At 38.6% G+C, this 14,394-nt stretch overlaps 1 protein-coding gene across 4 annotated transcripts in view; it reads right to left on the bottom strand.

The window, feature by feature from the left end:
• Positions 1-439: 439 nt before the first annotated feature.
• Positions 440-14,394, bottom strand: part of LOC124553724 (zinc finger protein 99-like) — a 167,432-nt gene continuing 153,477 nt past the window's right edge. For 2 of the 4 annotated variants that reach the window (XM_047127642.1, XM_047127643.1), the window contains one exon: positions 440-4,513. In XM_047127642.1, the coding sequence (XP_046983598.1) occupies positions 2,758-4,513 (1,756 nt within the window). In that variant the 3' untranslated portion in view covers positions 440-2,757. Of the gene's footprint in view, positions 4,514-10,421; positions 10,678-14,394 lie in introns of all 4 variants that reach the window. The other 2 variants (XM_047127641.1, XM_047127645.1) reach the window with 2 other exon arrangements.

The following is a 14,394-nucleotide window of genomic DNA, read 5'->3' as shown; positions in this document are numbered from 1 at the left end:
TTTCGAACTGCTTCCAGTGTGAAACTTAATCTGAAAGATAATTTTAGTGCTATCTTTTACACTGTCTTTCTTTACAACCACTTACATTTAACACAAGGATGTGAGATCATTAAACAATGATATAATGTGGGAAAAACCTAGTTGTGCTTTTCTTGTATTGGAAAATAATATGTAACATAAATGTATGTGGATGCTGTAATTATGAATAACCTACATAGCAGTTGTGGATGTCCTATCACAAGAAAGATGGATTAAAATGTAATCATGTCAGTACAGGGTGTAATAAATAAAGAGTAGCAAAAGTGAACAGTACCAGTCAGTTAATGACAACTATCTTGAGTTGTTAAAGATATGACGGGACATACTACACCACTTTCACCAAAAACAAACAGGTAGGAAATAAAAATAATCATTCTGAAATTAAAAATTAAGCAGAAGCTCAGAACTCCAAACATATCATGTTTATTTACAGAAATTAAGAACAATATCCACAATGGAAACATCTTTGAAATATAACACAAGACACAATCAAAGAGAATGCTCACTTGATTTATTTCTTCACTACAATAAAAATTATTGATTTGGATTATATTCATGTATTGAGTTATCACATTCTGATCTCCAAGTGTTGTTCTCACGTATATAAATAATGGCAATCAATCTATAACATCTAATGTTTACCTATTTCATTCTGTGTAGTGCTTACACAGTATTAAATGCTGAATAAATAATCGAGAGCTTTGGTCCATAACACTTTTATCTATATTACCTCTGAATCATGTACAGAGTTTTATGAAACAAAAAAATATACCTATTGCACACTGAAGTAAATGGCAACCAAGCAAAATTAATTTGTTAGATTACACATTTTTGCTTCTGACATGTTGATGCACTGATGAGGAAAAAGTCGTGTACACTGTCCACTAGAAGACTGAATGTCACTTGTTGTAGGCATGTGATGCAGTAAGTAAACCAGCAAATCAGAAATAAACAAGGATTTATTCTACCAATGAGATGGGTTGTGAACATGTAAACTCAATGACATAAGTGACTTTAGCAAAAGGCAAGTTGTTCTGGCATGACAACTGGGAACTAACCTCTGAAAGAGGTGAAAGTTGTTGGCTGGTAGTCTGCTACTGTTGTGAACACCTGTGGAAAGTGGCTGAAGGGTGATAAATCCACAACATGATGAAAAGGTGTAATACATCCATACTTCTTCAGAAGCTTGCCTGCTCTGTAAAGATGGACAGGTACAATTTGTGGCACATATAATGATGGAAAACAATGGTAGTGCAGCCACACAAATTTTGCAACACACAATTCAGTGCACACTGCTGATCCAACAAAACTTTCAGTTGCAATTGGAATGGGCAACAGATCATCAAGGCTCAACAGTAGGTCAATGTAAAAACTGCCAGGATGGAGGCAACATTATGCTATGGGGGCGTTCACCTGGGATCCTTTAGGATAGCTGGTAGTAATCAAATGTATCACGACAGCTGTAGACTATGTGACCTTTACTGTAACTGAATATATTTTTTCATGCCAAATGTGCTTTCCCGAAGTGCAGGCATCTTCCAGCAGGATAACTGTCCATATCACATGACCAGTATAGCTACACAGTCGTCTGTGGTGCATGGTAAAATTGATGTCTCGACCATGCTATTTGCCTCATCTGAACCTGTGAAATACATCTGTGATATCAGGCGAAAGGTCTGCACCCAAAAAACTACAAGGTGAAAATTTACAGAAACTGATTAACCTATGTATAACTGTCTGATGCAGCACTTCCAAAAACGTGTGAACGAGTTGTCAAGTCCATATCACGAGGAATTGTTGATGTATTGTGTTCTAAAGGTTGACAAACTATTAAGCAGGTGATCATAAGATTTTGGTATATCAGCATATGTATGTTGCTATAACATATTTATTAATGGAGTAGTAGTACTAACAGAACATGGATGTACACAATTAGTAACATATGCAGCAAATCTCTTGAGAAAGCATACCTAAGTAAAATAACTGCCATAATCATCGTTCTCTGGTAGAGAGTTTCCTAGCCTGGGTGAAGTATGTCCAATGAACATATTTTTGCTGCCACTGTGCCTCTAATGCAGAGCGACAAGTATCACATGATGACTATCTTTCTAATAATAAACAGCAAATCATAAAATCTCCTTGGCCTTACACTGAATACTACATGGTACTTATAATTACTGACACAGGTGAACAATTTATCACAATTCACAAACTTCTTGTCTCAAGTTTGATAAGAAAAATTGAGTTAACAACAAAAACAAAGTTGATTTATTTTTCTGCAATATTTCACACTAAAGTTTCTTCACTTCTAAGGCTGCAGACTGGAGTTTTATATTGTCACACTATCTGATACCACTCAGTAATACAGATTACTGCACTTTTTTCACAACTCTAGCACATTTTAACATTATTTAATGGGCATCACACTTGTATTGTCTTCCTGCTACATCTGTTATTTTAAAGACGTTGAGGGCACCAGCCAGGGGAACCGATTTCTTTGAACTAGCACTTTCTTGTAGCCTCTTTGTGATGTGAAGTAATACATGTGTATTGATAGTACCCAATTGAGAGCAAGACACAGCATTTGACCCCACAAATATGATATCTGTGACCGAAGTTTCAATCACCTGATCTAGCAAATGATTTGCCTCAAGTATCACATTTGTAAGGCCTATTCCTGGCGTGAATGAAAGCTCGTCTGACATAGCAAGAGGTACCTCATTTATCGGGCCTCTTTCTCGTGTGTATTATAGAATGCTGGTTGAGATTACAAGGCCTAGCAAAAGACTTGCCACATATATCGCATTTGTAGGTTTTCTTTTCAGTTTGAATTAATGACTGTTTTAATGAATGTTTCTTTGAATGTTTATTGAGGTCGCAAAACATAACAAAAGATTTGTCACAAATATCACATTTGTAGGGCCTATTTCCAGTGTGTATTAATTTATGGCGGTTGAAATAACCTGAAGTGGCAAAAGATTTGCCACATATCTCACATTTGTGTGGTTTCTGTCCAGTGTGAATTAATGCGTGTGTCTTGAAAGCCCACAACACAGCAAAGGACTTGCCACAAATATTGCATTTGTGAGGTTTACTTCCAGTGTGAATTAATGAGTGCCTCTTGAGAGCACACAACAGTGAAAAGGATTTCTCACAGATATCGCATTTGTGTGGTTTTTCTCCAGTGTGAACCACTGCATGGCTCTTTAGATTAGCCGACAGGGCAAAGGATTTGCCGCAGATATCACATTTGTGAGGTTTCTCTCCATTGTGAACTAATGTGTGTTTCTTGAGGGCGCTCCACACAGGAAATGATTTGCCACAAATATCACATTTGTGCGGCCTGTTTGCAGCGTGTATTAATTTGTGTCGGTTGAAATACGCTAAAGTAGCAAAATACTTGCCACAAATCTCACATTTGTGTGGTTTCATTCCAGTGTGAATTAATGCGTGTGACTTGAGAGTACAGAGCAAAGTAAAGGATTTGCCACAAATATCGCACTTGTGAGGTTTCACTCTTGTGTGAATTAATGCATGCCTCTTGAGAGCACCCAACGCAACAAAGGATTTGCCACAAATATCGCAGTTGTGAGGTTTGTTTCCGGTGTGTATTAACGAATGGGTCTTGAGAGTATCCAACACACCAAAGGATTTGCCACAAATCGCACATTGGTACGGTTTCTCTCCAGTGTGGATTAAGGAATGTCTCTTCAGAGTACCCAACAAAACAAACGACTTGCCACAAATATCACATTTGTGAGATTTCTTTCCAGTGTGAAATAATGTGTGTGCCTTGAGATAATTTGAGCTAGTAAAAGATTTGCCACACATATCACATTTGTGGGTTCTGTTTGTGGTAGGTACAACATTGCGGTCACTGACATTAACACTTGTTGGTAAAGTTCCATAATCACCAGTTTTCTCTGCATCGTTTGCCATATCTGTGTTACATGACTCGTTTGAAGCTTTCCAAGTTTCCTGATATGAATTCTGCTCATTTTGTTCTGTAACACAAACTTCTGGCTCACTATACAAAAAGATACTGCTTTGATACTCATCACTACAGCCATATTTTTCATGGTTGCCAACAGTTATGACTTCATAATTCTCACTCGCTCTCAAATGTTTTTTCAAGCTTACATTACTGCGAAATACCTCACCACACCATTTACAAACATACAAAGGTGGTTGCACACCATCAATATGCATAAACACATGCATTATGAGTCTGTATTTTGAACGAAAGCTTTGTAGGCAGAAATTACAACTATATACAGGAAATTCATTTTCCCTCATACCAGAATCATATCTGGTGCCAAAAGAGCTATCCTCATTCACAGTTAATTCTTCTGCATGAATACCGCACTCATGTGTTGATTTCTCCCTATGTACCTCCAGCTCATCCTTGAGCAGTCCATGGTGAAGAGTTTCTTCTAATGAAATGCCACAGCTCCCACCAGTACTCTGAATGAATCTGAAGAGTGAGGAGGAGAATGTTAATTATTGATATATATGAGACATACAAACCATATTTGAGCGTCCAGGACTGCAGGACACAAGTTGAAAGTGCATAAGAAATAACATATTTAGTAAATGTTAGTGATTTAAAATCATAATATTCTAGCAGAAGGAAAGAACTGATGAGGTAAAAGCGATTTAAAAAGAAAGTAACCAGAGGATATTCAATGTCGATTAACGTGAGGCTCTGCTAAGTTCATTTGGAATTTTTAGATAACAATTAAATTACAATATTTTAAAAATATTGTGCTACAAGTTAACAGTCTACACCAATTTACTAACTGTATCAAAAATGTATCAGTTACATATTTAATTCAAAATTCTTAAGTTTAAGGTGTTTTAGAATTAATCAATAGAATTGATGAGTATGTATAATATTCCAACACTTTTTAGTGTTCATCTTCTGTCATAATAGCTCTGTAAGTGCGTTTTGGGAACACTTTCACCTTTGGAAAGAAAGTGGTACAATTACCAATGATAAATTTATTTCAGCATGTAAAACAGAACTTCTTAGTTCGATTCCCAGTGAGTCAAGAATTAATGCAAGCTCCAATATTTTTATTGGGTATCAAGTATGGTTGTCCATCTGATGGATAATGACTGTTCACAAACAAAAATCAATGTCACGTCAATAAATAAAAAAAAAGAAGTTTCCATACTGATGAATGAATGTGAATGACACACAAATTACAGATGTTTTCAACCTAATTGTGTTCTTGGCACTGCAACTTACATGAAGCCTTCCACAAATAGAAATACTGTCTGGAAAGATGGAAACTGTATTTTCCAGTACATTTTGCAGTGACCATTTTTGAAAATTTTTAATGTTCCCAACATCTGGTCAACTGGCAATGCAGAACACCACTGACTGAAAGACACACGTATAAATGGCCACATCTCCCATTTGACACAGTGCAGGCTGACATATTGAGTGGCAGTGGTAAGAGCTAATGCATGAGCTACCCCTGTAGTATCTGGGTCCCATTATTCCACCTGTAATTATACCCTTTCCCACAGAACAGAAATGTGCAATGCCTTTCAGGTTCCTAGTATGTTCATCATATTGGGCATGAAAGATTACAAACTACTGAGGGCATGCATGCTCCAGTGTTTTCCTTCTATTCTGATTGTAACTTTTGACTGTTTTGTATTCTGTTGGATGTATACTTTAGTTTGGTATGGTATTTGGCAAATTTCGAGTGTTTTTAACTCTTAACTGGGATCATACTATTTTTTAACATGAACGATATCGTGGTGTACGCCAGAATAATGAAGAAATAAATCCAAAAAATATGCAAGTAAGGTTTCAAATAAATACGTTTCTTAAAGTACTACAAATAGAACATATAATTAAAATTTTTTAGCTACGCCAGTCTTTATTAACAACCAAGAACAAGAAACAATTTTTGGAGAACTTCAAGGATAAATAAATTTTGATTATCACCTCTTTTTAGTGGCCACAATCTAGGCATTACGTAAGTATTGATTCCTGGTGTCTGTGATAATCTGAACCTTTACCTCACATAACAGCAGTACTCGTGGCAGGTACATCTATGAACTATTCATACAGTGATGATGGAAGTGCACAAGTTTATCAACACACTGAGGCATAGTACCGTATAACGATCCTGCCTTGGGTGCAGTTAAATGGGAGATGTGTCTCAGAGCTGGATAGTGACAGATGGTGATGCGAGACTGGACGCACACGTAGTTTATGTATCAGCCGTAGAGTGCACTAAAGTAATAGAATGTTTTTCATAAACTGTTGTAGTATTTGCATAAAGTGTTATTGTCTTTTTGTGTATGTAAAATGTTATAAATGTGTTTTAGCAGTATGAATGATGCGTGAGTGTGGATTAATGTTAATATGAAGATCATTGTTTAACGAGTTATGTAGTAGGATATAGTGTGGGAACATTTCCAAGAAATTTGGATATGGACAAAGGGGATTTTTGTAGAATAGATTTGTAACGTAAGTTTATGGTAAAGGGAAAGTTAATTCTGGTATAAATAACAATAGTAAATAACTTTGTGCATAAACAAAACTTCAGCATATTAGATAATTACGTCGGTAAAAAGTGCAGTCGTTAGGTTTACTAGTTTGCGATTGGTTATTGATGAAAAGCGCGGATTGACGCAGGAGAGTGTTGTTTTGCTATTGGATGTTGAATAAACTGACCAATAGTAAAGCAATATTCATCGTGCGCCTTTCTCTGCTGGTAGAGAAGACTTTGAGTATTCTAGACAGGAGTCGAAGCCTAGCCATGAAAGAGATCAGACGTGTGTAGTAGTAGTAGTTCCGATGGAAATGATAAGTTGCCGGATCTAGCAGTGTTTCATACATCAAAAGTGTTGGAAAGTGACGGCATAATTATTCCGATGTGTGTGTAGAAATTTCGGAATTTTTAAGTGAATTTTGTGACGGGAAAAGACATATATTCCGCGTGGCGTATTGAGCAGGTTGATGGCTGAAAACTGTGACTGCATTTGGTACCAACAGACTTAATATTTGGCGAGCGTTCTCAATAAAAAAACAATTAGTATTTTTGTAGCTATTAAGTTTTCGGGAAATGCAACACCATAAACTTACTAACGTGAGTGAAAGGGATTGTCAGTGACTGTGTTAAGACTAGCATGGGCTTGGTAGTGATACTGGTTCACCTAAGTTTCAGAATATATTAATTGAGGACAAAATTTCCAACCTTTCATTTCGTGTTTCTCCCGAAACGTAGATTAGTGACTTTAATTGCAGCCTGGTTCACGTCGAAGTACAGTAGGTTTCACTCGGCTTTCCTACTGATGATCTGCTGAGACAATGTTCACAGGTAGGTGCAGGTTCGTCGTAAAGGGACGGAAAGAACCGCGCCGCCGCAACACATATTACAGTTTGGAGAGTAACACTGCTGATGGCTTACAATGAATCTGTTAAAAACTATGGCACTATAGCTCTTACCTCTACTTTATTCCTTCCTTTGTTCTCTCGATTCTCAAACCAAACAGCTGTCATTATGAACAAAAACCATTTCTTATAGTACTGTGAAAAACATTACATCTGGTTCTCCCTACTAACGAAAGATTATCAATGTATTTGATGCCAGATTTGGAGACTGCTGTGAATTCAAGCAAGCCTGTTAAAGCTTTTATCTCAGAAACATCAATAGCATGCAAATAAGGTATAATCTAGACAACATTTTAATAGTATCAAGATTTTGTTTCATCACTGGTGAATCTCATTTAAAATACCTGGAGAGAAAGTATACCCTATTACTTGTTCAGCATCAGGATTCCTACGCAACGCATTACCACAAGTCACAGGGCAGGAATCTGCAAAGCAATGTTAGATTGCCTTGGACAAACATTGGTTGGGATTGTGCATTTCTGGATTTGAATGTGCATCCCCTACCATAAAAGCAGGAATCATGATGATTATGTCCTCTGTTATTATGATCATCATCATCCAGTCCCTGTTCTGAATTTGTATCAACAATTTCTATCATGTAATATTGATTAATATCACTGTCATCCAGAATTTCATAAATCATTCATCCAAAATATATGTTGAAGCATGGTTCACTTATTCTCAGAACTGAAGTCTGTCTAGGCTGGTTTGAATGGTGAGATGAACATGCCACACACCACATACTGTACAAGACACTGGCAGAAGCCACCATAACTATTACACTGTAATTATAAAAACAGACTGTAGATAAAAACCCCTATTAAATAATAATCATAGCACTTGCATAGTATGTCTGCAAGACATCATAGCGATTTTATTCTGAATTTACTGAAGGTCAAGTTGTCCAAACAGCATCCTGCTTTCATAACAAGAAGTCGATACTAGGTGTACCAAGTGGTTATAATTAAACCGATGGTGTCCCATGTGCTGCAATATGGGGTCTATACATTACAGGATGCTTAAACATTGTAGAGTGTTCAGTAATTGATGTCCTCACCGAGTATGCTCAAACTTATTGTTTCACTTTTTCCCAACAAATGAAAATACGGTGTTATAAAGAGTCAGAATGTGGTGTCACTGCAGGGAAAGGGGAGAAACGATCAGACGAACAATAATAGTGGTTCTGGTATGTTTATTACGACATGGTCAGAAGTTACAATGTGTTCAAGATGGTCTACTGATCCAGCAACATGCTGTACCCATAACATGACATGGCCAACAGTTGCTTGCAGCATGTCCAGTGTTATCAGAATGATTGTCATCATATGATATCTTCCTGATCAGGAGAATCTGCATACATGACTGATAAATCTTTGAGATATCCTAACAGCCACATCTTGCATGAATTTAGGTCAGGGGATCTATAAGACCACTTATCTTCAAAAGGCCTAGATATAATGCAGATGATACTGAAGGTTTCATGAAGCATTTTTCGCTTCACAATTGACATGTCACCCCACCTTGCATCAAAATAATGGTGCAGACACTGTTGTGCTCTGGAAATGCTGCTATCACATGTTGGATAACAAGGTCCTTCAGATGTCCCTGTACACCTAACAGGCCCACAAGGTGTAATCATCTCAGAAAAACACTGAGAATGAGGGCACTTGTGAAACCGCACCACTGTCACCTAAGTGGATGTTCCTGTACAACATTTGGGAGAGAAACCCATTTGGCACAGTTCTGTGAATTCACAGGCCTGTGAGGAGTAAAATATACCTTGTCCATCCAAAGAATAGTCCCCAGCTACACGTCATTGATTTCTACATGACAGAAAAGGAGGAGCAAAATCACAATGTTGTAGCCTATCTTGACGCTTCTTCTGGAGCACATTTTGAGTCTTACGGTGATCCTAATGTAGAATGTGCCACAAAATTTTCTGAACTGTTGGCCAGGGGAGAGAGAGGTGGGGGGGAGAGGGAGAGAGAGGTGGGGGGGAGGAGAGAGAGGGGGACGGGGAGGGAAGGAGAGGGAGAGAGGGAGAGAGAGAGAGAGAGAGCGAGAGAGAGAGAGAGAGAGAGAGAGAGAGAGAGAGAGATCCTCTGGCAACTCTAGCACTTGCTGCAGAATTTGAGGCATCTGCAGCATGGTTGGCTGCAGCTAAGAGCAATTCCCTGCACCATTAAATTCACCTCTTTCTTCAAATTTCTTGATCATACTCTGTAGCACATTTATTGACATGGGGCCTCCTCTGTCATTTATTTCAAGGATATTCCTGCAATGCAGTGTGCTGCTATTGCTGCTGCTCTGATAAAACAACTGTACCAGCAGTGCACAGTGTTTCTTCTCAATGGCCGCTTCATTACATATGGAAGACTTAAAACTTCTTAACTAGGATGCATGTTCAGACAAGAAAAAAATTTCCCGAATATCCCTGTTAAAAACACAGTTTTTAGGGTGAATAACTTTTTCCCGATTAAAGTACATTTTCCCATCTTAACAGATAATACTGTTTCCCTAGGGGCTGTAAACCTCATCAGTCCTTTGAATGGTGATGGATTTATAAACCAGTATTGAACATTCTGGCACTTTAGGATTCTCAACCTAGAAAAAAAAGCATTTTTGAAAGATCTTATATGCATGGAAACATGTACATTAGATATCACGAAAGTATGAACACAAATTCCACCAATTACACCACAGTAGCTCGAAAAGCACAGCAAACAAGATTGTGACGTGCTTTTGTTCGTCAAGCATAGCTCGTGACACATGGTCTCACCAGCCACAGACAGCAGATACTCAGAGCATTGGTTAATGTTATGAAGTCTGCTAATAACAAAATGAATGTTAAGCTGCACAAACACACAAATAGAAAAAGTTAATGGTTTAAATTAATGTACACACAGTAAAACCACAAGACAAGCTACGCTTTCACACACAATACTGACTGTCAAAAATCATTTACTGTTTTTCTGAGTGTGTGGTTAGGCACGATCCTAAGAGCACCAGCTTTAATTGCAACAGCTCAATATTTCCAACATGTACATTCATAAATTTCGCTGCTGTACATGTGACACTTCGTGGGTTACATGACTGAATCCATGTTCTGTAGAGTGCTTCAACTTTTCCCATAATAAAGCCAGTTACATACGAAATCACTGAAGAGCTTCGCACTTTTCCTTGAAAGACAAATATACTTTCTGCCAGCATTATGACACAATCTGTAATCAATGAAAGAACTAAATTAAATGTGACAGATTAAACTCAAAACTTGTACTTTTTTGCAAGCTACCTTTTTAAGATATATCAAACAAGTGTGGCATCAAAATTTTAAGTAATGACATAAATGGGTGGTCTTCTGGCCCCTACATTTTTCTGGGTGGCAGGTCCTCAGCATTAAGTTTTGAAGGAGAGTGTAATGCTTTGCGATTTAAGAAAATCATCGCCCATTCTCACAAGTGACATCATTTTGCACAGAAGGGAATTTACTTTGACAGTAATGCTTCTGAAACCAACATTCACAATAGTTTTCCCATGACGTTTTAGAAAACTAACCAGTTGTGACATCACATTCATCAAAACAAGGCCCAGGAATGAGGCGTATTGAAAGCAATTTGTTGTTACAAAGGATTGCAAAGTCTTTAACAATGCTGTTGGCAGATGGTTGTGTGTGCAGTGTTTCGTTGTTGTAAATGGCGTTTTCTCTTGGCAACTAAAGTTTTATTTTGGTATTATTCTCTCGTTTGGGTCACTCCATGTCAAATCAACCAATTGTACCACATGATTTGAACCATGACCTCTCAGATTTGGATTTTTTTTTTTCAGGTAATGTACACTAGCTTAAATTTCAAATTTTTCTGACCTTTAGCTTTTGAGTTCCAAGTGTTAAAAATCAAAAAAACCTCTGGAATGAATTATCACTCTGCAGCGGAGTGTGCGCTGATATGAAACTTCCTCAAAACTGTGTGCCGGACTGAGACTCGAACTCGGGACCTTTGCCTTTTGCGGGCAAGTGCTCTACCAACTGAGCTACCTAAGCCCGTCCTAACAGCTTTACTTCTGCCAGTATCAAAAAAACATGTTTTTGATCAATAGATGATTTGTTTTAAAATGCTGTAGCTCAAAAACTATACACCCTAGAGAGCTCAAACTTTCACCATTGTTTTCCTCTGAAAATTCCCTTCAATTCGATATGTAACATGACTATGCTACCTAAATCTGAAAATTTTAAGCTATTAAAAAAAACATTTTTTTGAAATTTCCAACATATGTACCCTCAGACTTTTTTATAAAAATTATGTTGTCTAATCTAATTGACTACATGCATGCAAAATGTCAAGATGCGATCTCAATGGGTTCTTGTATAAAATAATATCTCACCACTGCAATACACACTACTGAGGTGAAATCCTAACAAACTTAAATTATTATGTTAGTCTTTTTATGCAACATTACCCTCTTATTGTTTGTTAATTCATTAAATGATATAGTGTTGTTTTAACTTAATGTTCATGATTGTTTCAAGTATGAATCAGAAGGAAGTGAACACATTTTAATTGGTAATATACGTGCTACAAGTTAAAATTTTGAATAAAGCCACTCACCTTCAACCTTAGTTGTATTTTGGCAGAGATTATCTTTTTCTTGGGTTGCCAGTGTTATTTTTAATCATTCACTACAAGTTCCTTACATTAGAAATTGGCATACAAGTAATATCACTTGGGAAAAATATTAACTTGTTGATATTTGCATGGATAGAACTGTGTTTCTAATACTAATCGGTATTTACAAAGTTAATACACATGGTATTTATACAACTTAGTGTTTAATGAGGGTAGGTGTAAAATAATTTAAACAACCTTCTTTTATGATCTATTAAGATATTTTTGCAAAGCAAGAGAAGACAACTTCATTTCTTTAGCACTTAAAGTGTAGGTTCTTCCTGTAGCTGTTGTTGGATTCGCTGTTTCTAAAAGAGTATTTCCTGGGACATCTAACATATATCTTGGTTGTGGATAGTAAAAAGACTGGGCTGGACCCTTAGGGTGTAATAAATTTATTTGGTACATGTCATTGTATTTTTCTTCAATGCATCCTAGCCACCAAGAGTCGTCATATGCTACTGTCACAAAACCAGCAGCAATATTTTCCATATGTGACGGTGTTATTTGGTTCAGTGTTGTCACATATTCAAGAGACTCATCCACACTTAAATGATAAGGCTTGACAGCAATTTGACTCTGTGGAGGGTTTATATGAATGAAACTTTTGTGTTCCCACAATCGCTTTTGATTCACTAAAACGAGGAAGTAAGTATTCTTTGGTCAGTTCAGTTCATAGTACTCTGTTGTGCAATATTCAAAGTCAATGTTTTTTGTGTGTTCCATGACAAATACATATAAGCAATGTGGGTGTTAAGATTTGTTGGTCATATGGCCTTTGAAAGCTGGCTTTAGCAGCTAGCTGCTTAACAGTTCCACCAAGGCCAACACATGCACTCTTGCCATGGGATATTGCAAAGAACTCGCACTCTGCCTCAACTTCAAAAACAGTTTTATGCAAATAAAATTAAGGAAGTTTTTCTTATTTTTATGTTGTGCAGTGCTGCCATCAGAAAATAAGTAATCTTTTTAAGTACAAAATGCAAGGTTTGCTTTATGATTTCTAGCAGTTTTTTCTGGACTACACAGAAAGTGACTGTATTATGTTTAAAGCAATCAGATATGAAGACATACTGCAGACGTTTTAGTTTTCCTTCCCATTTATAATATATGGTGAAAAGATGCAGTGTAGCTTGGGTGGTAGTCCAGTGCAATGATTGTACACTCCTGGAAATTGAAATAAGAACACCGTGAATTCATTGTCCCAGGAAGGGGAAACTTTATTGACACATTCCTGGGGTCAGATACATCACATGATCACACTGACAGAACCACAGGCACATAGACACAGGCAACAGAGCATGCACAATGTCGGCACTAGTACAGTGTATATCCACCTTTCGCAGCAATGCAGGCTGCTATTCTCCCATGGAGACGATCGTAGAGATGCTGGATGTAGTCCTGTGGAACGGCTTGCCATGCCATTTCCACCTGGCGCCTCAGCTGGACCAGCGTTCGTGATGGAAGTGCAGACCGCGTGAGGCGACGCTTCATCCAGTCCCAAACATGCTCAATGGGGGACAGATCCGGAGATCTTGCTGGCCAGGGTAGTTGACTTACACCTTCTAGAGCACGTTGGGTGGCACGGGATACATGCGGATGTGCGTTATCCTGTTGGAACAGCAAGTTCCCTTGCCGGTCTAGGAATGGTAGAACGGTGGGTTCGATGACGGTTTGGATGTACCGTGCACTATTCAGTGTCCCTTCGACGATCACCAGTGGTGTACGGCCAATGTAGGAGATCGCTCCCCACACCATGATGCCATGATGCCCTGTGTGCCTCGGTCGTATGCAGTCCTGATTGTGGCGCTCACCTGCACGGCGTCAAACACGCATACGACCATCATTGGCACCAAGGCAGAAGCGACTCTCATCGCTGAAGACGACACGTCTCCATTCGTCCCTCCATTCACGCCTGTCGCAACACCACTGGAGGCGGGCTGCACGATGTTGGGGCGTGAGCGGAAGACGGCCTAACGGTGTGCGGGACCGTAGCCCAGCTTCATGGAGACGGTTGCGAATGGTCCTCGCCGATACCCCAGGAGCAACAGTGTCCCTAATTTGCTGGGAAGTGGCGGTGCGGTCCCCTACGGCACTGCGTAGGATCCTACGGTCTTGGCGTGCATCCGTGCGTCGCTGCGGTCCGGTCCCAGGTCGACGGGCACGTGCACCTTCCGCCGACCACTGGCGACAACATCGATGTACTGTGGAGACCTCACACCCCACGTGTTGTGCAATTCGGCGGTACGTCCACCTGGCCTCCCGCATGCCCACTAT

Source organism: Schistocerca americana, chromosome 11 (genome assembly GCF_021461395.2).
Source record: "Schistocerca americana isolate TAMUIC-IGC-003095 chromosome 11, iqSchAmer2.1, whole genome shotgun sequence".
In the NCBI taxonomy this organism is placed as follows: Eukaryota; Metazoa; Arthropoda; class Insecta; order Orthoptera; family Acrididae; genus Schistocerca; species Schistocerca americana.
Note: the sequence above shows the minus strand (reverse complement) of the source record. Positions and strands in the feature narration are given on the sequence as shown.